Genomic DNA, 23,575 nt, shown 5'->3' with positions numbered 1-23,575 from the left:
GTCCGGGAAGATCCCACATGCCACATAGCAACTAAGCCCGTGCGCCACAACTACTGAGCCTGTGCTCTAGAGCCAGCAAGCCACAACTACTGAGCCCACGTGCCACAGCTACTGAAGCCCGCATGCCTAGAGCCCGTGCTCTGCAACAAGAGAAGCCACTGCAATGAGAAGCCCACGCACCACAACGAAGAGTAGCCCCCGCTCGCTGCAACTAGAGAAACCCACTCACAGCACCAAAGACCCAATGCAGCCAAAAATAAATAAATAAAATAAATAAACTTATTTTAAAAAAAAAAAGATTCGATCGCAAGAAGCAAGAGGAAACCTGCATTCTTGGCGACTTACTTAAGTACCTGCTCCAGGCATGGACTTCCAATATCTGGGCTCGAAACAGAGAGAATAAAACCTCAAGTGTCTGGGCTACTGGAGCTGGTTTTCAGTATGCTGATACAGAGGAAATGGTGGGGGAAATAACGTTTGTAGGAACTAAATGCTGAGCTAAGACACTGTGCAAATTTTCCTTGGCAGGTTTGACTTTCCCTTCCTGGATGAGGATGTGTCTTTTCCCATGAGGAGGCTGGCTCCAGAACCAGGATGGGACAGATGTCAGTAAACAGTTTCCAATAAGGGTGGAGAGGATCAGTGTGTTTCCCACACGGTGATGTAAGCGGTGAGAATAGGGCTGTGGTGGTGCAAGAAATAAGCTTCTTGCCCTACTAGACATTAAGACATACTACAAAACAAACTTAATGTATTTTTTAAAGTGAGGTACTAGTGCAAGAACAGACAAATGAATCAGAGACACAGAGCAAGAGCTCAGAAAGAGGCCCATGGGAACTCAATGTAATTTTATATACTCTATATAAAATATGTTAAAGTAGCAACTCAAATTAATGGGGGAAAGAAGGTACACTTAATAAATGGTGTTAAGAAAACTGGCTCATGGGACTTCCCTGGTGGCGCAGTGGTTAAGACTCTGAGCTCCTAAGGCAGGGGTCGGGGTTCGATCCCCGGCCAGGGAACTAGCTCCCACATGCATGCCGCAACTAAGAGTTCACATGCCACAACTAAGGAGCCAGTGAGCCACAACTAAGGAGCCCTTGAGCCACAATGAAGGAGCCCACGTGCCGCAACTAAGGAGCTGGTGAGCTGCAAAAGGAAGAAAGAAGGAAAGAAAGAAAGAGAGAGAGAGAAAGGAAGAAAGAAAAAAAGGGAGGAAGGAAGAAAGAAAGAAAGAAAACTGGCTCACTGTGAGGAGAAAACAAAATGCAGATTCCTATCTGACACCACACATGAAAGTGGACTCTGGAAGTATTAAAAACCAATATGGGAAAGATACACTTATAAGGTCAATAGAAAAAAAAAATCAAGGAAAATATCTTCGAATCTCTGTGACAGGGAACGACTTCTTAAGACTTCAAAATCACAGATCATAGGACAAAACATTGATTAGGTTCATTATGTCAAAACTAAGAATTTAGGTTTAAAGGAAGGTAAGACAGACCATTAATAGGCATTTGTCAGAATGGGAAAAATTATTTGTAATATCAAAAATGGACAAGGGACCAATACCTGTAATAGGCAAGAAGCACCTGTGAAATGATAAGAAAAAAGATGGACACCGTTTGGGGAAAATGGGTGAAGGGTATGAATAGGCAATTTGTAGAAAAGCTATGCATATGAGAGGGTTGTTCAAAACTCATTAGTTACCCGAGAAATGTAAACTGAAACAAGGAGAACTACTCTACACCCATTAGGGTGGAGAAAATTAGAAGAATGGATAGCGTCACGTGTTGTTAGGGATGTACACATATTAGAATGTTCAGGTGCTACTTGGGTAAGGGTGGTGCTTTCAATTCTGAGGAAGGGTCTGGCACTACTTCATCAAATTAAGTATACACACACCCGATGACTCCGCCATCTCTCTCCTGATTATACATTCCAAAGAAATTCTTACACACCCACAAGTGGACACATACAAGGATATGACTTGCAGTGTTCTTTGCAGTGTCTGGGAGTTGGTAGCCATGGAGTGTCCATACCGAGGGAGGTTGCTGGGTGAATGTGTGGACACCCTCCATGGAGTTCCTCCAGTGGGGCAGATGTATGAACACAAACAGCATGGATGGGTCTTAAAAACACGGTGCTTGTTTGAAAAGCAACTTGGAAGAGAATGAGATGTGTGATCCAGGGCCGATTACATACATTGAAATTACACACACATAAAAACCACACTGTATGTTTTGTAAGACTGAGGGAGGGTGGCAAGAAGGAAGGGGGGGGTGGGAAGAAGGAAGGGGGGATGCGAAGGAAGGAAGGAAGGGAAGAAGGAAGGATAAAAGAGGGACTCTGTACAAACCAGTGATGATAATGTTGATAATGGTGCATAGATGATGTTCAACCTCCGACCTAAGGTCGAAAGGGAGTAAAAAATAACCTTGTCAGATTGTCAAGCCACATCTTGCATGAACACTGCCCAGGGGCAGAGTCCCTTCTGCAAGACTAGGGAAGCTCTGTGTGTGTGTTGTGTGTTTCTACTCACTGTGGCCACCTTCTGATATTATTGTATATCCCTAACTTGTCAAATCAGATGCTTTATCTAACCCGACATGGCTGATTCTTGCTTGATCGACCCCCCAACACACACACCACATGCACAGGATTGGCTCAGGATATCGGAGAGGCCGAGACTAAGGGCGAAAAGTGCCATCGGGTGTGTCTCAGAAAGCCGGTGTGTCCTCCACCCGGTGTCCTCACTCTTGAGGTGCTTGATCTTGGCTAGAAACTGAGGTCAGGGAGTGGCCCCAATTTTGGTGGTGGGAGGATTCCACACACCAGATAAGCATCTAATTGTTGGCTACAGAGAGGCTGGCAGTGGGTTACCTTTTATTAGTAATAATAATGATAATGATGACAGCTACTATTTATTGAGCACCAGACACCTCACTGCATTCATTGCATGCCTTGTCTATCCGGTTCTGACAGCAGCCTCTCAGGAGGGAGGTTCTCAACAAGTCGGGAGGCGCTCAACACGTCAGGAGGCTGAGGGGCAGTGAGGTTGGATGAATTTGGCTCAATTTCTGCAGCTGGTACCTGGCAGAGCCAGGATGTGAATCAAGGGAGTAGGAGTCCTATGGTGATGCCTGAAACCTCAATGCCCTTGAGCCAACAAAAGCAGAGGGACATAGGGCCAAAGCAAGAGAGAAGTGTGATGATGGCAGGGGGAGGGAGGAAACTGGAGGGGGGAGGAGAGAAAGAGAGGAGGGGGGAGAGACTGAGAGCTTTAAAGAAAGAGAGGCTAGAAGAGATTTAAAGACAGATATACACAGGTTAAAGAGGAGAGAGAGAGAGAAGCCAGCCCTTTGGGGAACCTTAAATAGAGACTAAAACAGAACTACAGAGAAAAGTCCTGAAGAAGGACTTAGGGAGATGGAGAGACGGTCGCAGCAAGATAGAGACAGATAGATAGATAGATAGATAGATAGATAGATAGATAGATAGATAGATAGATAGATGGTGGATAGATAGACAGTAGATTGACAGACAGATGATGGTTAGTTAGAGGAAAGAGATAGAGACACACACAAAGAGACAGAGACAGAAAGAAAGGCAGGAAGTATTCCTACAGCGAGAGTTTTAAGGGGCGGGGGCAATCCTGGACCCGGGATTTCCTTTGCTGACCCTGATCTAGCTCTCCCTGCACTTCCAGATGCCTAAGTGCCCCCTGAACCCTGTGGCCTTGCCGCCTGACCTCCAGAGCCCCCACCTCTTTTCCCCCAGGCCCTGGGCTGAGTACCCCATGGGTAGTGTCCGTCCCGTAGGAAAGAGGTGACGGATGTTGCAGATCTGCATCTGCTTCCTGTTCTGTACCCGTGGGACTATCTCATAGGGCTACCATGAGCATTAAAGGAGAGAATGCACATAAGGACAAGCGCAAAGAGCCTGGCACAGAAGGAGCATGTAAAAATAGTCGTTTCTGTAATGATTATGAACATTATTACTGTTGTCTTGGAGTTCCCTAAGCTGCCCGCACAATTGCAAAGACAGTCATTGACACTTAAGCCCACGCCTACCAGCATCCCCTGGGTGCTTTCTAAGAGTAAATTTTTTTTTATAACATCTTTATTGGAGTATAATTGCTTTACGATGGTGTGTTAGTTTCTGCTGTATAACAAAGTGAATCCGCTATACATATACACATATCCCCATATTTCCTCTTTCTTGCGTCTCCCTCCCACCCTCCCTATCTCACCCCTCTAGGTGGTCACAAAACACCGAGCTGATCTCCCTGTGCTATGCGGCTGCTTCCCGCTAGCTATCTATTTTACATTTGGTAGTGTATATATGTCCATGCCACTCTCTCACTTTGTCCCAGCTTACCCTTCCCCCTCCCCGTGTCCTCAAGTCCATCCTGGCCCCTCCTCAGACCAACTGAATCAGGAGTTGCAAGTTAGCACCACCTTGAGGCCCATTGAAGAACTGACTCGGGAAAGCCGTGAATGTGGCAGGACATTTGGAGTCCCACCACCCTGGGTGCCAGTTCCTGGGCTAACTTGGAGCAATTTACTCGACCTGTCTGAGCCGTGGATGGATCAAACTTCTTACGTGTAACACCGAGATGACAGTCCCACCTCTTGCACAGTGCCTGCCCCAGAGTTGGTGCAGAAAAAATTGTTCTACCACTTTGAGGATGCATCCCTCTTTCCAAGACAGAGCCTAGACGTAATTTAGGAGGCAGGCCACTGAATCCATAGTATTAGGGTTAAATTGTGTCCCCCCCAAAAGATATGTCGAGGTCCTAATCCCCAGTACCTCAGAATGTGACTGTATGTGGAAATAGGGTCATTGCAGACGAAATTAGTTAAGATGAGTTCAAACCGATGTAGGGTGGATCCTAATCCAATATAACTGTGTCTTTATAAGAAGAGAGAAGATGATGTGAAGACGGACACACAGAGGAGAATGCCATGTGAAGACGGAGGCAGATGTTGGAGTGATGCAGCTGCAAGCCGGGGAAAGCCAAAGATTGCCGGCCACCAGCAGAAGCTGGGAGAGGCAAGGAAAGATTCTACCCAGAGTCTCAGAGGGAGCACAGCCTTGCAGACACCTTGACTTCGGACTTCTAGCCCTTCAGAACTGATTTCTGTTGTTTTAAGCCACCCAGTTTGTGGTACTTTATTACAGCAGCCCTGGAAAATGAATACACACGGGAAGGTTGATCGTCTATGGAAGTTAGATAAGGGCATTAGAAAATATATCAAGATCCCTTTTCCTGAGAGGAAGAAATCAGCGGTAGGTCTACTTTACAACAGAAGATACACAAATGGCCAATAAGAACATGAAAAGATCTCAACATCTTTAATCATGAGAGAAATGCAACTTAAAACCACCATCAGACAGATGTTCATAGCAGCTTTATTTGTAGCAGTCCCAGACTGGAAGCAGCCCAGGTGTCCAGCAACAGGAGAAAGGATAAACAAACTGTGGATATGCCTCAGTAATTAAAGAGAACAAATTACTGCTACCTAAGTGAATCTCAGGGTGAAAAAAGCCTCACACATACGGTACATACCTATATCTCCATTTATATGAAGAACAAGCAAAACTAACCTATGGTAGAAAGAAATCAGAATGCTGCTTGCCTCTTGGGTGGAGGTGGGGATTGACTGGGAACTGGCATGAGGTGATGATAAATGTTCTACATACTGATAGGGGTTTGAGTCACACAGGTGTGTGCATTTGTCAACGCTCCCTGAAAAGTACAGCTTAAGTTTTGTGCATTTCATTGTATGTGAATTTTCCCTTAGAAAAGAAACATAAACAGAGTTTAACTTATAGTAAATGACATACATATATATTTGAGGGTTTAGAATGAAGTGTACAGATGTCTGTGACTTACCATGAAACGCATCAATAACAAGACAGGTGGATGGATGGACGGATGGATGGATGGGTGGAAGGTCAACAGACGTGATAAAGCAAGTATGGTGAATTGTGAATGGTGGAATCTAGGTAGCAGGTAAATGGGCGTTTGCTGTGAATTTCTTTTAACTTTGCTGTATGTTTGAGAATGTTCATAATAAAAACGTTGGGGGGAAAGTAGGACCTGTGTCAGTTGCAGTGGCTGTGTTCTTCCCCATCTTTAGTGCCACCACCTTAGCCAAAGTTGCTAACCACTCTTTCTTAAACATTCATTCATTCAACAGATCCTTACTAAGCACCTATGATGTACCAGGCACTGTTCTATGTTCCCAGACCATAGCATTGAACAAGTCAGAGAAAGTCTGTTTGATGTAGCTTCTTTTTTTCCCCCCCCTGGAGGAGGAGAGAGACAACAAACATGTATAAATATGTGCTATTTCAGTGAGGACATTAAATGCTATGAAGATGAATAAAGCAGCGTAAGAGGACAGAGAGTACTTGGGAGGGGGGTTTATTTTCCATCAGCTGTACAAGAGAGGTAACTCAGATCACAGCCCAGAAACAGTGAGGGAGGGAGTCACGGAGAGGATACAGGAGGCTCCAGAATGCGTGGCTGATGCAGACACAGACGCACTGGACTGTTGTAAACTCCTCTCTGCTTCCCTGCACTGGTCTCTGCGTTCGCTTTTGCCCTCTTCTGCCCTTCATCACAGCAAACAGAGGGGGGTGAGCGCTGCTTTGCAGGGAAGGAGGTGCTTTTTTTCCCTGCAGATCAGCAGCATGGATTGTTAGGCTGAGTTGAGCTTGCTGTGGAGTTCGGTGATGGGGATGGACCCGCTGGATGATAATGTGGGTTATGGTTAATTTGACCAAGAGAGGCAGGTCACTCTCCGGAACGGCTGCACCCCCCTCAGCCCACCAGCAAAACCTGAGGATTCCTGCAGTTCACGTTGCTGCTGCTGCTTAACGTTACTCAGCTTTCCATGGCAATCGAACAGGTGTAAAATAATACCCTGCCATATTCAACCTGCGTTTCTCAAATCGTTAATGATTTTGAGCCCTTCTCCACCTGCTTGCTAGCTAAAGATGTAGCTTTTAACTTTCAGAAGACATGAAATATTCTAAAATGATCACTCGAACAGCTGTAGTTACCCAGAACAAACGTGTGAACAGAGTTTGCATAACCATCATCTTCACTAAGGGTTCACATTTTATAGGTGATAATAAAGAACCTGAAGAGGTTCAAGCAGACAAACTATCCAGGAGTTAAGTCACTGGAGATGAATACACTTGGCTTAACCGGGGACTTTGTCCCACTGGGCAAAATTAGTGTTGTTTTGCTGCTGCTGTTTTTCTTCAAACCTTTATAACTGATTGGAATATATTTTTTTAACTGTCTGCCTTATCTTTTCCACAAAGGAGGACGCCCACATCAGGGCTGTGTATTCTCAGAGGCACTTGTGTCATCTTTTTCTTCCTAAATGTTCTCATTAGGTCCCATGATACCATGTGGCCTGAGGTTTTCTTTCATCGCAATTTAGGCTGAAGCTTGAAGTGCACTTGAAGCTTACAGTGTTCTATTTCCTTAGGGGCGAAAGGAAATGAACATTCAGCCCAGGTGTAATCCTGGAGACCTCTGGAAATAGGACAGAAGGAAGAGGTGGGTTGATTCTACTCTTGAATTGAAAGCTGATCTTGGTTCTGAAAGCTGTGGGTCTTCGTGTGTGTGAATGTGAAAGAGAGCATGGGTGTGTATGGATGTGTGGGAGTGATTTTGTGTGCATGAGAGTGAGTGTGTCAGCATTAATGTGTGAGTGAGCATGAGAGAGTATGTGTGAATGTGTGTATGTGTATAAGTGTTTATTTCACTTCACATAATGTCCTCAAGCTTCATCCATGTTGTAGTATGTCGGACTATCCTTCCTTTTTAAAGCTGAATAATATTCCATTTTATGGATATACCACATTTTGTTCATCCATTCATCCATCCATTTTGGTTCTTTTTTTCCCTTCTGACTTTATTGAGATATAATTGACATACACAAGTCCCCTACATAGGAACATTCAAGTTACAAGCTTTCAAAGATGTGAACATGTGTTCACATGTCCAATCACATAAGTTAGTTCATGGGTCTGGCGTACACTGTCACGTGCGTGCATCCTCTACAAGTGGTTGTGCTTTTGTGCACTTTACTGTACACTATTGTATAGAGTACAGTACAGTAGCTTTATTTCAAGCCCAGGATATCTGGAAGCAAGTGTAAAAGCAGCGGTGCAGTAGCGGGTACTACTGTACTTTTCAAGGTACTGTACTGTAAGATTAAAAATGTTTTCTTTATTTTTTGTGTTTGTTTTTTATGTTTTATTTATGTGAAAAGTATTATAAACCTATTACAGTACGGTACTGCACAGCTGACTGTGTTAGTTGGGTACCTAGGCTAACTTTGTTGGACTTAAATGAACAAATTGGACTTACGAACACGCTCTCGGAATGGAACGCGTTCGTAGGTAGGGGACTTACTGCACAGCACTGTATAAGTTTAAGGTGTACAGCATAATGATGTGACTTACATACATCATGAAATGAGGACGACAATAAGTAGTGAATATTCATCATCTCACGTAGACACCAAAGAACAGAAAAAGAAAACATTTTTTTTCCTTGTGATGAGAACCCTTGGGATTTACTCTCAACTGTCATATATGACAGCAGTGCTAATTGGACTAATCATGTTGCATATTACACCCACCCCTAGCACTTATTTATCTTATAACTGGAAGTTTGTACCTTTCGACTGCCTTCATCCAATTTCCCCTCCCCCACCGCCCCCACCCTCGCCTCTGGTAATGACAAAACTGATCTCTTTTCCTTTCTAAGATTTATTTATTTATTTATTTATTATTGTTATTATTTTTTGGCAGTGGTGGGTCTTGGTTGCTGCACACGGGCTTTCTCTATCTGCGGAGAGCAGGGGCTACTCTTCGTTGTGGTGCGCGGGCTTCTCATTGCGGTGGCTTCTCTTGTCGTGGAGCTCGGGCTCTAGGCGCGCGGGCTTCAGTAGTTGTGGCACGCAGGCTCAGTAGTTGTGGCTCGCGGGCTCTAGAGCGCAGGCTCAGTAGTTGTGGCGCACGGGCTTAGTTGCTCCACGGCATGTGGGATCTTCCCGGACCAGGGCTCGAGCCCGTGTCTGCTGCATTGGCAGGCAGATTCTTAACCACTGTGCAACCAGGGAAGTCCTTAAGGTTTATTTCTATTTATTTATTTCTATTTATTTTCACTGTGCCAGGTCTTAGTTGCAGCTGATCTCTTTTTCTATGAGTTCTTCTTTTGTTTGCTTGTCTTTGAAGTATAATTGACCTACAACACTGTGTTAGTTCCTGGTGTACAACGTAGTGATTTGATATTTCTACATCGGAAGTGTACAGTTATCAGTGTCCTAGATATCCCTATGTGCCTTTTCCACTCAATCTTATTTGCTCTATTTTCAATGTTCTTTTTCTGGCCAGGTCTAATCACCACAAAATGAGTAACAAGGTCCCTTGGGTGCGGGTTGGGGGGAGATGTCTCCCACCGGAAGCCTTCCCAGCAGAGAGCTTTATAGTCATAGATATAATTATGGATCATGTGTAATGTTCATACCCATTGTTTTATAACTTATGTCATTATCTAAACAGTGTTTCACAAACCTTGAAACTAACTAGGCATTACAGGTTCTTTGATGCTTAGAACAGGAAAAAGAATTCACCAAATGTTCTGAACACCAGGAGACACCTTACTTCTCAAGAAGCCCAGCCTGGTGGCTAAAGGCAAGAGAAAAATAAGAACACATCTTTGCATTTGCTTGTTCATGTGCAGCAAAACCCTTGAATATGACCCAAGAAATATATTCTAGTTGTCATGCTCGGAAGACGGGGCGAGGACAGGACAGAAGGGGGACAAGGTCATGATGGAGATTTATCACTCTGTACGTTTTTTATAAACATACTTTGTTTTTGTACCACGTGGAAATAATATGTACTCAAAAAATAAAGTAGAAATGATGTTACACACACATACACATACAGAGATTCTCATGCAATTCTCACTGGGTTCAAACCCAGCTATTTCTTCCTGTGTAGCCTTGGAAAATGACTTTAATCTCTCTTTGCCTTGGTTTCCCCCTGCTTATAGTGGAGATAGCAATAGTAGCAACTTCTCAAGGTTAATGGGAATATTAGCAAGTTAATCTGTGTAAAGCCGTTAAAACAATTTTACAGAGCATGCACTCAGCATATGTTAGCCATTAGTGTTAACATTCTCTCCACGAGTAAGTAAAAACCAAAAAGGGCTTTCTTTTCACCTCCCCCCGCCACCCTAACAAATATAGCCAGCGAGGATTTTACTGAGAAAAACTGATTTCCTTTTATAATGGGGAAAGTCACATTTCTGAATCTATCTCTGCTTTTTTAAAAGACAGGCTCATAATTTTATTCCCTGAGATTAAGGACAATAGCACAATTGAAACGCTGACCATAACAACTCAGTGCATGTGAGTGAGCTATTATCATCGTTATTATCAGCATGATCATTTGGGGGGGGGTAGCTGGTTGCACAGAGGAGATGGTTCTGGAAGACACCCCCAAGGTCACCATGATCCAAGAATACACAGAGATGGGAATTCCCTGGCGGTCCAGTGGTTAGGACTCGGCACTTTCACTGCCATGGGTCCAGGTTCAATCCCTGATCAGGGAACTAAGATCCCACAAGATGCAGGGCGTGGCCAAAAAACAAAACAAAACAAAACAAAAAGAATAAACAGAGATTATGGTGACCTCTCGGACTTAGTAAATCATTACATTAGTAGCAATAATTGGAGATAACAGTGGCTGAGGTCTGAGGCTGGAAACACTGGGCCCCTCACCCAAGGTCTCACTGGAACGGGTCTGACTCCAGAGGTCCCATTCTCAGCCCTTCCTTTTAGTACCTGAGAGATCCAAGGTCAGGATCAAGACCTGAGCTCACCAAGTGCAAGGCTCAGAGCTCACCTAGTGCAAAGCTCAGGTGGCGACCCCGGCTCCTGTCACCAGCCCGGGTTGCACCTGCCTCCTCTGTTCCCACATCTGGGTCCAGAGTTGGGTGCTGAGGCCTCCAGGGTGACTGACCCAAGAGGACCTGGGGCCCCTCCTTTGTCCCTCACCCTTCACCTCTAACTCTCTCCCTGTGTGTTTCTCTGGATCCACAAGGGGGCAGTGTTGCACAGTAGTTAGGCGCACAGAGGCAGCGTTGGAGTTGGGAGGGGTGGTGTGCAAATCCCATCTCTAACGATTACCAGCTTGGTCAATCGTAAATGACTCTTAGCTTCTGTGTGCCTCAGTTTTTCATCTGTAAAGTCGGGGTGATAATACTTCCTATTTCATAGGATGTTGAGGCGATTGAGTTAACATTCGTGGAGAACCTAAAATAGTATCTGGAACAAAATAAGTGCTCTATATGTAGTCTACAAGTAAGTCTATATGTAAGTACTCTTCATGACAGTGATGATGGTGTATGAATAGTATTGTTATTTGTGACTTGCTTTTTCTCTGATCTGTTTGTGTCCACATCTTTCCGCATCCATGTCTCCACTTTTCTTCTTCTTTGGGGGTCACAAAGTCTTCTGCTTCCTGGGGCCAGGCAGGTAATGAGGGAAGTCAGCTAGCTATGGGCCAAGGAAAACCACAGGATGCCCCCAGGGCTGTGGCCACTCAGAGCCCTGCTGAGGATGGATTACGGCCACGTGAGAATGCAGGTGCATTGCTGACTGATGTCATGGCCTTTTCAAGAGATGCTTAAGATCTCCTGATCTTTCAATGCTGGTGGCCATTTTTTTTAAATGAGCCAAAGAATGCGGGCAGCCTCTAGAAGCTGAAAAGGCAAGGAATGGACTCTTCCCAAGAGCCTCCAGAAGGAATCAGCCCAGTGAGACTGACTTTGGACTTTGACCTCCAGAGCTGTAGTAGAATAAATCTGTGTTGTTTTAAACCAATAAATTTGTGGTAATTTCTTACAGCAGCAATAGGAAGTGAATGCAGATTTATATACTGATAATAAGCTTTTCACTGATAATCAGAGCATATATATTGATAATCAGGATACATATCAGGTTATATATCATATATATGTAATAAATATATAAGGGTATATATAATCAGAGTATGTATACTGATAATAAGGATGAAGTAATGGAGCTGAAACTGCCCAACCCAGATTGGGACTTGAACCCACTAGCTTTTAATTAAAATCACACACCTGGTCTCAGGACCTAGAGAAGTTCAGGATCTTTATGTCTCAGTACAGAAAGTTGATGAGCAACTGAAAGCACTTACCAGAATTTCCAAAACAGCAAGTAGTGGAGCAGGGGTCTGAGCCCAGGACCCTGAAACTCCACTTTTGACTGGTTCCATAATGAAGGGGGAGGGGGGTTTGTGGTGAGATGAAATTAGAGGAGAGCCGACACTACATGAGGAGTTCCCTGGGGCATCAAGAGTCCAGTCCCGGGCTTCCCTGGTGGCGCAGTGGTTAAGAACCTGCCTGCCAACGCAGGGGACACAGGTTTGAGCCCTGGTCCGGGAAGATCCCACATGCCGCGGAGCAACTAAGCCCATGGGCCACAACTACTGAAGCCCGCACGCTTAGAGCCCATGCTCTGCAACAAGAGAAGCCACCGCAGTGAGAAGCCCTCGCACGGCAACCAAGAGTAGCCCCCGCTCGCCGCAACTAGAGAAAGCCGGGCTGTGAGCAGGGAAGGGGCAGGGGCAGCTCTGAGTGTATAGAGAGACCCCCTGAAGCCAACTGGTGATGGGCAGGAGGGGGCAGACTGGAGGGTGGGAGGCCGCGGTGGAGGCTGGGGTGAGGGTCCAGGAATAGAGGGGAGCACCTGAGCCACACCGAGGGGACAGAGAAGCGGGACAGGGCTGGGTACCGCTGGGCTGTAGGGGATGAGGGGAGGGAAGGGGTGGAGACAGCACCCTCGGGGATCTGGCCACATGACTGAGTGGACAGTGGGGGCTGCCCCTGGGATGGGAAACACGGGAGGAAGGAGGAGGGGAGTTCGGGGAAAGAGAGAAACGTGTTAGGTCACAGTGAGTGAGAGGGATCTGGAGAGCCCGGGCCGGGGTGGGTGCCTCCCAGGAGCAGGTGCCTGCCCGAGGCTGGAATTCAGGGTCGGACGGAGAAGAACTGCTTGGTTGATGGCTGAACCATGGAGCTGATGAAGGAAAGACTCTAGGGAGTGTTCCCAGGAGGAGGAAGAGGGCAGGACGCAGGCCTTAGTGGAGGGGAAGGACGTCTGGGGACATGCCCAGGAGGACGTTGATCACCCAAGTCTAACTCGGCCAGAGTGGGCGGGCGGTGCGCGGAGGGGCGTTGACATCACCGTGTCGGGGCCGAGGCGAGGCGCGGCGCCCTCCCGCGGATCCTGCGCACAGGTCAGGTAAGAGCCTGGGCTGCGCTCTGGCCTGAGTTCAGAGTCCCATCTGCGTCACGGAGACGGTTACAGTACCTGCCTGTGTGGGCTAGTGGGAGGAGCATGTGTGATCTTGATGGAAAGCGCTTAGCCTGGCGCCCGGGAAGCCCTCGTTATGATTACCCCTCACCACCACCCAGCTCCAACAGGGGGAGGTGCCTCCAGGGGTGGAGATGAACAGACCAACTAGGTGTTCCCAAAGGCAGACACTGGATTCTTCCCGCCCTCTGTCGTGACCTTTGCTGCGATGCCCCTCTCTGGGTCTCAGTCTCCTCTATATTGAGGAGGAGGGACTTCCCTGGCAGTCCTGTGGTTAAGACTCCGTGCTTCCAACGCAGGGGGCGCGGGTTCGATCCATGGTCAGGGAACTAAGATCCCACGTGCCAGTGCTAAGATCCCACATGCCGGCACAGCCAAAAAAAAGAAAAAGAAAAGGAGGAAGCCATCCATAATAGCCATCTCACGGGGCTGTCAGAAGGATAAATGAGATAATGCAAGGCCAACACTCCATAAACAGAGACTGCTCAATTGACGCTGTGGCCCACTGTGAGTCCAAAGACTTTGAGCACGAATTTGTGGCAAAATGAAGGGACAAAGTAGTTCTAGAATAGCTTCTAGCTATTCTGGGGGTCCCAGAACATCTGAAGATGATAGGGTTCTAGAATGTCTAGAGATCTGTGGTTCTAGACTATTTTACCATCTTGGGTTCTAGAGCATCTGAGGACCTAGATTTCCAGAATATCTCAGGCCCTTCTATTCTAGAATCTGAAGGTCTGGTATTCTAGAGCTTTTGAAGGTCTGTGGTTCTAGAATGACTGAGACCCTAGGATTCTGGAATAACTAAGGGTCTATGGTTCTGGAATGTCTGAAAGACATCTGGGGGCTTAGACACCATCATTCTCCCATATTATCTCTGTGGAAATCAAGGGTCAGCGACCCCTAAGCATTGGCCACTGATGTCCTTAACAGTCAGCCCCAATCATGCAACCCCTTCCTATATATGTGATGGATTTCCAGAAACAGGGAGAAACTATGCTTATAATAGGTCCCATCTTTCACTGGGTGATCTGAGGTCAGTATCTCCTTCTACCTGTGCCTCCTCATTATTTAAACCAGCCATGATAGACTCTAGACAATTTCCCAGGACCCTCTATGGTCCTGAGACACTGGAAAACAAATTTAAATTCCCAAAGCTTTGGGTCATCTTAATGATGATCTCCGGTCTCCAGAAAACAGAATCCAGATTTCAAGCCTCAGGATGCAGAATGAAGACTGCAAGATCCAGAATAAAGACTCTAGTCTCCCAGTCTCTAAAGTCATGCTCTAGAGTCAAGAGTCTAGGAATCTCAGAATCATGGAAGCCAGGCCCCTGTCTCCTAGTCCAGCCGCTTAAATACACAATGCAGTTTTTTGGTTTTTTTGGGGGGTTTTTTTTGGTTTTTGTTTGGCTGCACCAGGTCTTAGTTGCAGCAGGCGAACTCTTAGTTGAGGCATGCATGCAGGATCTAGTTCCCTGACCAGGGATCGAAACTAGGCCCCCTGCATTGGGAGCGCAGAGTCTTACCCACTGGACCACGAGGGAAGTCCCCACAATGCAGCTTTGAAACTCCATACTTCACATTCCAAAGTCAATCCATGAACCCTCAGAGTCTAGACCCAGACTCTAGAATCCAGGCCCCATAACTCAAAATCCAAAATCTATCATTCATATTCCAGGCCCCAAAACCTCAAGTCCTAGATTCCAAACATCAGACTCCAGATTCTTAGTCTGGACTCTAGATTCAGAGGCCCTGGATCTAGAATCCAAGACTGAGACCTGTCACTCAAAGGCCAGAGTCCAGGATCCAGACTCCAGACCCAAACTCCAGAAGTCACATTCCAAAATCCACTCCCGGCTTCAGGTCATGAGTGCCCGATTCTAGGCCCCAAACTCAGAATTCAGAATTGGAGATCCAGAATCAAAGATGAAGAATCCAAGATCCAGAATCCAAAATTGGGAGGTTCAGACTCCAAGATCCAGAATTGGGGATATATATCCAGAATCCAAGGTCCAGAATTGGATATCTAGACCCCGAATCCACTGTCCAGAATCAGAGATCCAAGATCCAGAATCCAGAATAGAGGGTTCAGAATCCAGAATCAGGGATCCAGAATTGGGGATCCTGGTCCAGCTCCAGAATCCAAGATCTAGACCCCTAATCCAGGCACAAGAAGCATGACTCTAGAATCCAGTTTCTACACTCCAGACCCCAAATTCCAGCTTACATGCTCCAGACTCCTGGTTCTATATTTTGATCTCCTCCAGTTTTCTGCTTTTGCCCTACTGTCTCTTCCCCCTTGACAAACTGCCCTTGGTAGGGAAATTCCTCCTCCCAGACTCAGACAAAAGCTTCAGCCTAATAAATGCTCAGTAGGTCTTGTCCTCCACCCCACCGGCCACTTAGGCATCCCTGCCTGTAAACCTGACTCTCAGCCACTTCCCACCTCACCCTATCCCCCTCCCCCAAGACCCGGGTGGGGCTGGGAGCTTATAAATTCAGGCATTCATGTGCCTGCTCGCTTTCTTCTGGCTTCCAAGCTACCCCAGATGTTGCTGGAGGATCTGGAGGGGGTGAGATCTTTGAGATGGGGCAGGGGGTTTGGAGTGAGGAGAGACACAGGTCTTCGCTGGTCTAGGGGAGACATGGGATGTCCTGAGGGATTTGCATGTCAAGGGCACCTGGGTAGGTCCATGTGTTGTTTACTGAGGCACCGGGTTGAACCTGAACCAAGAAAATGTCCTGGAGATGCAAGAGGGAGCTGCAGTGGTGAGGTGGGGGAGGGGATGGAGTAAATCAGGAGGACGTCTTCTAAAGCACTTGTACCGGAGCCAGGAACAAGGTCAGGAGTTATCATGGGTGCAGGTCAGCTCAGCACAATCTCCCTGAGGCCTCCTGTGTGCCGGGCCCCTGGCTGGGCAGTGCTGGGGACACGGAGAGGACCTGACCTGAGCATTCCTGGGGATGGAACCAGAACAGGCACTATAGGCCCCAGAAGAGATACCTGTTAGGTATCAGGGTCTCCCGGAAGAGGTGGGGGCTGAGCCTCAGAGGACAAATCGGAATTTGGAAGATGCGGGGGAAAAGGGCTTTAATTCAAGCCCAAAGCTTGCCTGGCTCTGGGCAGTGCTGGGGTCCAGAGTCCAGTCAGGTTAGGCTTGCCTTCAGGGAGTTCTTGGTCTGGAAGGGGAGGCAGACACCACTGACTCAGGGAGGTCAGAAGAGGCCTCCAGGAGGAAGTGGACCTTGAAGGGACCGGGATACCTGGGAGGAGGAACAGCCTGAACAGAAGTGTGGAGGCATGAAATTGCAAGAAGGAAAATGGGAAGAAATAGCCTAGACGAGCAAGGTCAGGAGAGACCCGGCCGGAGGGGCTAGAAGGGGAGAAGCCACTCATGGCCTCGCAAGTGAGGCTGGGGGACCGGGACTTTATTCTGGGGGTGCCAGGGGTCTGCGAGAGCTGTGAGTGGGAAAGGGACCTGGTCAGCTCCGGGTGTAGGGGGGTCCTGTAGAGCCAGGTAGGGGTACAGGCTGTGAGGGGAGTGGGACTTGAGTGGAGGGACGGGCTTAGAGAGGAGGACCCAAGAGGCCAGATAGGAGGCTGGTATGGGGTTTGGGGAAAGCATGTATCCTGAGCCAAAGCTCTGGGATAAGTGGATGGTGTTGGGCTCTGCCAGGCTGTGGGTGTACCTGGGAGTCTGTCCCAGTGCCTGGAGAAACAGCAGACCCTTGGGAGATGGGGAGCCCGGGAGGAAGAGCAGGTTGGGGTGGGGAACAAGGATGGTGAAAAGGGGGTTCTTAAGAGCAGGTGGGATGAGTTTGTGTCTGGAGGGATCCAGGTGGGGACAGGAGGGTCCAACCTCACACCCGCTCGCTCTCTCCCTTCCCCAGATATCAGCAGAGCCCTGGTCCCTCCTTCGCAACGTGGCTTCTCCCCACCTTCTCCTTCCTGCTGACGTGTGCAGGTGAGGTGGGCCCAGGTCAGGTCCGGGTCTGTGGGAGTGTCGTACCACCTAATCCCCCCAGCCTATCTGGGTCCTGCAGTCTGCCAGCGCCTCCCTCACTCGGGGACCATCTGAGGATCCTTCCCCCACACCCACCCCCACCACATGCTGACACCCCTGGGTCCTCACCCTACCCCAAGAGCTGTCAGGGGCCTGGGGCTGCTCTGGAGTCCCCATGACAATGAACATGGCCCTTGGGTGACACAGACCTGAGTTCGAGTTCTGGGGCTGCCCCTTCCTTGCTGTGTGACCTTGAGGAAATTACTTCACCTTTCTGGTCCTTAAGCGCCTTCTTTAGAAGACAGCACCTACCTGCAACAATAATGGTAAGGGCTCAATAGCACGATGTAGGTAAAGCTTATACTAAGCATTAAATACATGCTGGGAAGCTCAAGAACACAGACTCTGGGTTCAAATCCTGCCTCTGCCACTTTCTAGTTACTTAACGTCTCTGTGACTCAGGTTCCCTAACTGTACCATGGAGATAACAACAGATGCTCCCTCACAGGGTCGTTGTGAGGATTAAATGTGGTCCCGGCCCGGGGTACCGCCCCGTCAAGGTGTGTTAGCCTTGCTGGGCACTTGGTATATTCCAGGCAGAGCGCCAGCACTCATCTCGTCCTCTGTGGCTCAGAGAGGGGCAGCCACTAGGTCAAGGTGACCCCAGGTGGCAGGAGAGCTCCAGACCATGTTCAGCCACGACCCGTGGGGAAATTAACTGTAACCTGATACCTCTACCCTGGAGAAGTTGAAGGTGGACTTTTATTAACCGCCCCCCCCCACCGCATGACCGTCACTTCTGGGGGCCCCTCAGACCTCCCCCCTGCTGCCAGCCTCCCTTCAGCCTCTCTCTGTGCTCTCTCCTCCCTGCCCCCCACCTGCCCGCTGCACCCAGCTAGGGCCTCCGCCCTCCTCCAGCTTGGACTGGCCAAGGGCGGCCTCAGTGCCCAGCTGTTCAACCCGCGCCCTCTGTCCTTCTCTGTAGGACGACCCCACCCTTCCCTTGTTAAGCCCCTTGTCCACCACATCCGCATTCCCCCCGCCTTGCCAGGGCCCTTGGCCCAGTTCCTGACCTTGGCAGGTAGACTTGTGGGCATTTGGAGTGGCTGTGCAAATCTTGCCCCAGTGCGGGTGTCTGTGTGCCTGGCTGTGACCTTGAGGGGACATATCCACATTGCCCAGTGTAGGGGGTCATGTCCTACGATCTTGACGCATCCCTGTGCATGTCTTCGTGCATGGTGCAGTGTGGGTAAGGGGCGTGTGTGTGTGTGCAAAGTCCTTTTTGTCTACGTCCTGCCCACATGTTGGAACCAGGTCCCCAACTGTGAAACTCAATTAGTGACCCTGAACACCAAGTGAGTGACTTGGGGGCTGATCTAGAGATGGATAAGTATGTCCTGACCTGGCTGCCTGTGTCTTGAGCAATGTGTCTTTGACCTTGAATGCCACCTTTGTGTCCCATGTTTCCCTGGGTCTGATCTAGTGGGTCCACATCTGAGCTCTGGCCCTCTGGGTCGGTTTTATAACTTTGAATCTCCACAAAGTGACTTGGGAATGAATAACAGTTTTGACCTTGACGATCTTTATCTGGGTCTGCACGTACGTCTGGCTTACTTTGGCTAAATTTGTGTCCACAACCTGAACGTCCAGACATATGTCTACATAAATAAATCTATATGCTCTTTGTTTAAAATAGCTAATATTTTTAAAGCAGTTACAATATGCCAGACATCATACACACACTCTCTCACTCTCTCTTTCTCTTGCTCTCTTTCGCATTTAATTCTTACAACAATCCCATTATACAGATGAGGAAATAGAGGCACAGAAAAGTCCGTTTGCTCAAAGTCTCACAGATAATATGTTTGGATCCAGGATTTTTTACTCTATCACTTCAGATTTAACCACTATACTATAGACCCATGTTGGTGACAAGTCTTTTGGGACCTGAGTGTGTATCAGTGTCTCTCCCTGTGTACCCTTATTAAGGACCTCACCTTGTTGTTCAGACCCCGTGTGCAAGTGTGCAAGTCTGTGGCCTAGTATATGCAGATCCACGCTGGAGACTGTAAATTTAGGTCTGAGCTTCTATGTCCAAACCTGTGTCTGTGAATGCGTGTGTGTGCACACATATAGACACACGTGCTCATGCCTTAACTATCCTTATTCACATACACATATGAAGTTCTGTGCTGTGATTCTTGAAGCTGCAACCCATGTACATGCAAATGAGTTTCAGCTGAAAGTGCTGTCCATATCAGTTCCTAAGTTTGGAAGACTGGTTGTGCCTGTATGTTTGCCCATGACCTTTTGTGGCTACATCTGTGTCCTTGTAAGATACTGCATTTGGCTGAGATGTCCAGACTCTGGAGCCAAGAATGTGTGCCACACAGATCGAGTGGCCACACCCTTTTGGTGTCTGTGACAGCTCGGTGACCTTGAATGGCTGGTTCCAAGTGACCATCTGTCCGGACCTGTATCCACTGTCCTTGTCTCTACTCCCAATCCCAGAGGACTTCCTGCCCTCTGGTCCTCTCCCTGTCCTCTCTCTCCCGGAGTCCTGTAGCAAACGAGTGGGGGCCGAGGGCAGAGGGACAGTTCTGGAGAAAACAAGCAGCAGTTGTAAAAGCTAGAGAGAAGGCGGTGCTTAAAAATCAACAGCAGGGACATCTTAAGAAGTTGGGGAAAGGCAACAGGTGGAAAATGTGTAGTGAGGTCAGGGTACAAGGAAGGCGTAGGGTGCAAGGGAAAGGACTCTGTCCTCGGGGGTCTTCCTCTGTCTCCTCTGTCAGTGGCCCAGGACGACAGTGACAAGGCGCTGAGGGGTGATAAGTGTGCACCCCACTCCCAGCCATGGCAGGTGGCCCTCTTCGAGCATGGACGCTGTAACTGCGGTGGTTCCCTCATCTCCCCGCACTGGGTGCTCTCTGCAGCCCATTGCCAATCGCGGTATGAAGCCTTGGGGTCCTGAGGGGGCATGGCGGGAGGGTCTAGGGATCTGAGAATCACGGATTCTGAGGAAAAGAGCCGGAGCCTGGGGACTGAGTTCCAGGTGTGCGCATGACTTTGGCACCTTGGTCTCTGAGAGGCAGAGGCTGAAACTATTGGCTTCGGGGGCCTTGCGGAAAGGCTGATGGGATCTCCAGATTCCCAAAGGGTCAGGGGACCCAAAGTTGCCCACTCTTTGATCTTTCTGTCTGCTCCGCACCCCGCTTACGGCTAACCACTCGCCCGCACAGCTCCGTGAGAGCTGCGCCAGCGCGATGGCCCGGAGCAACTGCGGGCTGTTTCTCTCACTGTCCCACAGGCGCGTTACGAAACGCAGAGCCACCATCATGATATCCCGTTACTGCGTCTAACCCGGCCCGCGCGCGTCTCTACCAAAGTGCCCCGGGTCCCGCTGCCCACGCGCTCCCCCGAGCCCAGCGAGGCCTGTGTGGTGTCTGGCTGGGGCTTGGTGTCCGACAGCAAGCCTGGGGCCACAGGGAGCCCCGTGTCACAAGGTGCGTGGAAACATGGAACTGGATGTCAGACCTCGAGGACCATATTGTCCAGGGCCCTTGGGCGGAGGGAACAAGGGTCTGAAATGTTATGGATTCGCTCCCACTCTACTGTCCTCCCCAGTGAGACTCCCAGATACATTGCATTGGGCCAACATCAGCATTATCTGGACCACATCTTGTAACAAGGACTATGCAGGGCGCCTGGTGAACACCACGGTGTGTGCGGGCGTGGAGGGCAGAGGCACGGACTCCTGTAAGGTCAGAGCTGGCAGGGAGCCATGGAAGGAGGGGGAAGAGAGGGGAACAGGTCTGGGAGTTGGAATGGGGCAGGGTTTTGCTTGCTTTGGGCCAGAGAAGATGTTAAGGAGCGTTTTCGGGGATGGAGGAGGAAGGGCAGTTAGAATGGGGGTGAGGTTGGAGTTGGGGTTAGAGAGGCAATGGGTTTGGGTTGTGTTTGGGGAGGCAATGAGGTTTGGGACGGCGTGGGCTGGCGTTGAGAATGGATATGAGTTTGGTTTGATCTCAGATGGGAAATATGTCAGGGTTGAACTGGGGATGGGGGTAAATTTTGTTTGGGGGGCAAGAGACATGACGATCGGGGCTGGGTTGTGTTGGAATGAGAATGGGCATGGGTTAGGTTAGATTCTGAATAGGAAAGATGTGGGGGTCAGGTTGGGTTGTGGTTGTGGGAAGGTGGGATTGGATGTGGGTTGTATTGAGCTGTGTTGGGTTGAGGTGAGGATGGATTGATTTAGATTAAACTGGGTTGTATTGAGTTGAGCTGGGGTGGGTTGGCCTGGGGTGGGGTTGGATTGGGTTTTGATTGAGATTCTGAATGGTGTTTAGGATGGGGATGGGGGCACTGGATCCAGAAGGTTCCCACTCAATCTTCCCCTTCTCCCTACAGGGTGACTTCGGGGGACCCCTGGTCTGTGGGGATGTACTGCAGGGCATTGTGTCCTGGGGTGATGTCCCCTGCGACACAACCACCAAGCCCAGTGTCTATACCAAAGTCTGCAGCTACTTGGAGTGGATCAAGGAAACCATGAAGAGGAAATGACTATTCTGGCCTACCACCTGTGTCCCTGACTACACAGAAGCCCCCATGGCTGGCCAGCAGCCCCATCTTGACCTGGAACAGAACTGGACCATCCCCCAAGACCCTGTCCAAGACCCAGAGGTTAGCCAAGGACTTGCCCATCTGAGACCAGAGCTGGTGCTCCAGGTCACCTGTTTGATACCAGAATAACAGAAAACACTGATGCAAGTTTCTCTGTGGAAGTTTCTGCAACTTACTTCTGGGGATGAAGGGAAATGGGGGCCACAGACTGGGTGGGGGACTCACAGCCACTATATACTGTTCCTTTTCACCCGCTGCCCTGACGTTCATTCAGCACCTAGGATCAGCTATTTGATCTTGAGCAAAAGACCCAACCTCAGTCAGCCTGGGTTTCCCCCGTCTCATATTGCTTTCCTCAGAGGGTTGCTGTGAGGATTAAATGAGGTGATTCATATGAACTGATTTGAATAGTGCCTGGCACTGAGAAAATACTCTGTATTTCTGGACCCCAGTGAAAGAACGCGGCACACACTAGATGCTCAAGAATGACTTCATTTTCTTCAAGATTTAGTTCTAGGCTTCCTGGTAGCCATGGCAAAAAGGCAAAAACTCTCCTTTCCTTAGGCAGGTTCCTGACCTACAGCAGAGGTTGGGCCCCCATGAGCTGCTTTGATTTTACTGAAGAGCCAAGAGAATGGGTTGGGAACCTTAGAAATGGATTGGGTTTATCATTGAGGCTGCAGGAATCTAGTTCCTGACCCCAAAAATGTGATGTTTCAAGGTCACTGAATGTCAAGGCACAGGAACCTGGCTCCTGAGACCTAAATAGTTTATGGAGGGGAGGGTGGATTGGAATTTGCAGAGACGATCTCTTGACCCTGCAAGGCAGGAGTCCAGGATCTTTGGGACTTTGGAGGACATGACCTTGAGCATCCAGATTTGGGGAACAAGGAGGAGGTAGGTATTGGGTCCCAACATTGTTTGGGGGGGCATTAGATTTTGAAATGCTAGGAAATTTACCCTGGGAACCATTGAAACTTCATATTCCTGCATCTGGGGATGCTAGGATTTGGTGAGGGGAGGTGCCTAAGATTTTATTATGAAAGGAAGAGTAGATTTAGGGGCCTGGATCCCAAATCTAGGAGTGCAAGAGTCAGGGCATTCTGAAAGCAAAGGCTTACATTTCAGGGGGTTCTAGAAGCTGAGAAGCTGGTATCTTTGGCTAGAAGTGGTGCAGGGAGAAAGGAATCAGAGCCCCACTGCTGGTATTTGAGGGTATATTGGGTCTTGGGGGTACATAGCCTTACGTGGGGTTAAGGTATATGGGGTTTTGTGTTGGAGGTCAATGGTTCTTCCACCTTGCTGTTTCTGCTTCCTCTTGCCCCACCTCCACCTCCCCTCGCTGGCTCTGTCCCCAAGAGCAAGGTCCCAGGAGCTCCAGGCCCTGCCCTGTCTGGCTTCAGGCCCCAGGAAGGCTTCCAGTGCGACCGAGGGCCTGCAGAACAACAGCTGCTGGCTCTCCCGCCCCTTCCACAAGCGCTGGGGATGGGAGAGGGTTGTCCGG

General features: G+C 48.7%; 2 protein-coding genes across 2 annotated transcripts in view; both read left to right on the top strand.

Moving 5' to 3' along the window:
- Positions 1-23,575, top strand: part of SHANK1 (SH3 and multiple ankyrin repeat domains 1) — a 156,884-nt gene that overhangs the window by 10,285 nt on the left and 123,024 nt on the right. The window lies entirely within an intron of this gene.
- KLK15 (kallikrein related peptidase 15) lies at positions 13,311-22,222 on the top strand (the record flags this gene model as incomplete). The annotated part of the gene is made up of 4 exons (XM_082367200.1): positions 13,311-13,373; positions 20,756-20,951; positions 21,073-21,209; positions 21,859-22,222. Coding segments are annotated over 4 exons (549 nt in total), but the record flags the coding sequence as incomplete, so codon positions are not given.

The sequence above is a fragment of the Balaenoptera borealis genome (assembly GCF_965194805.1).
Source record: "Balaenoptera borealis genome assembly, chromosome: 19".
Taxonomy (NCBI): domain Eukaryota; kingdom Metazoa; phylum Chordata; class Mammalia; order Artiodactyla; family Balaenopteridae; genus Balaenoptera; species Balaenoptera borealis.
This window is presented reverse-complemented; position numbering and strand designations above follow the sequence as displayed.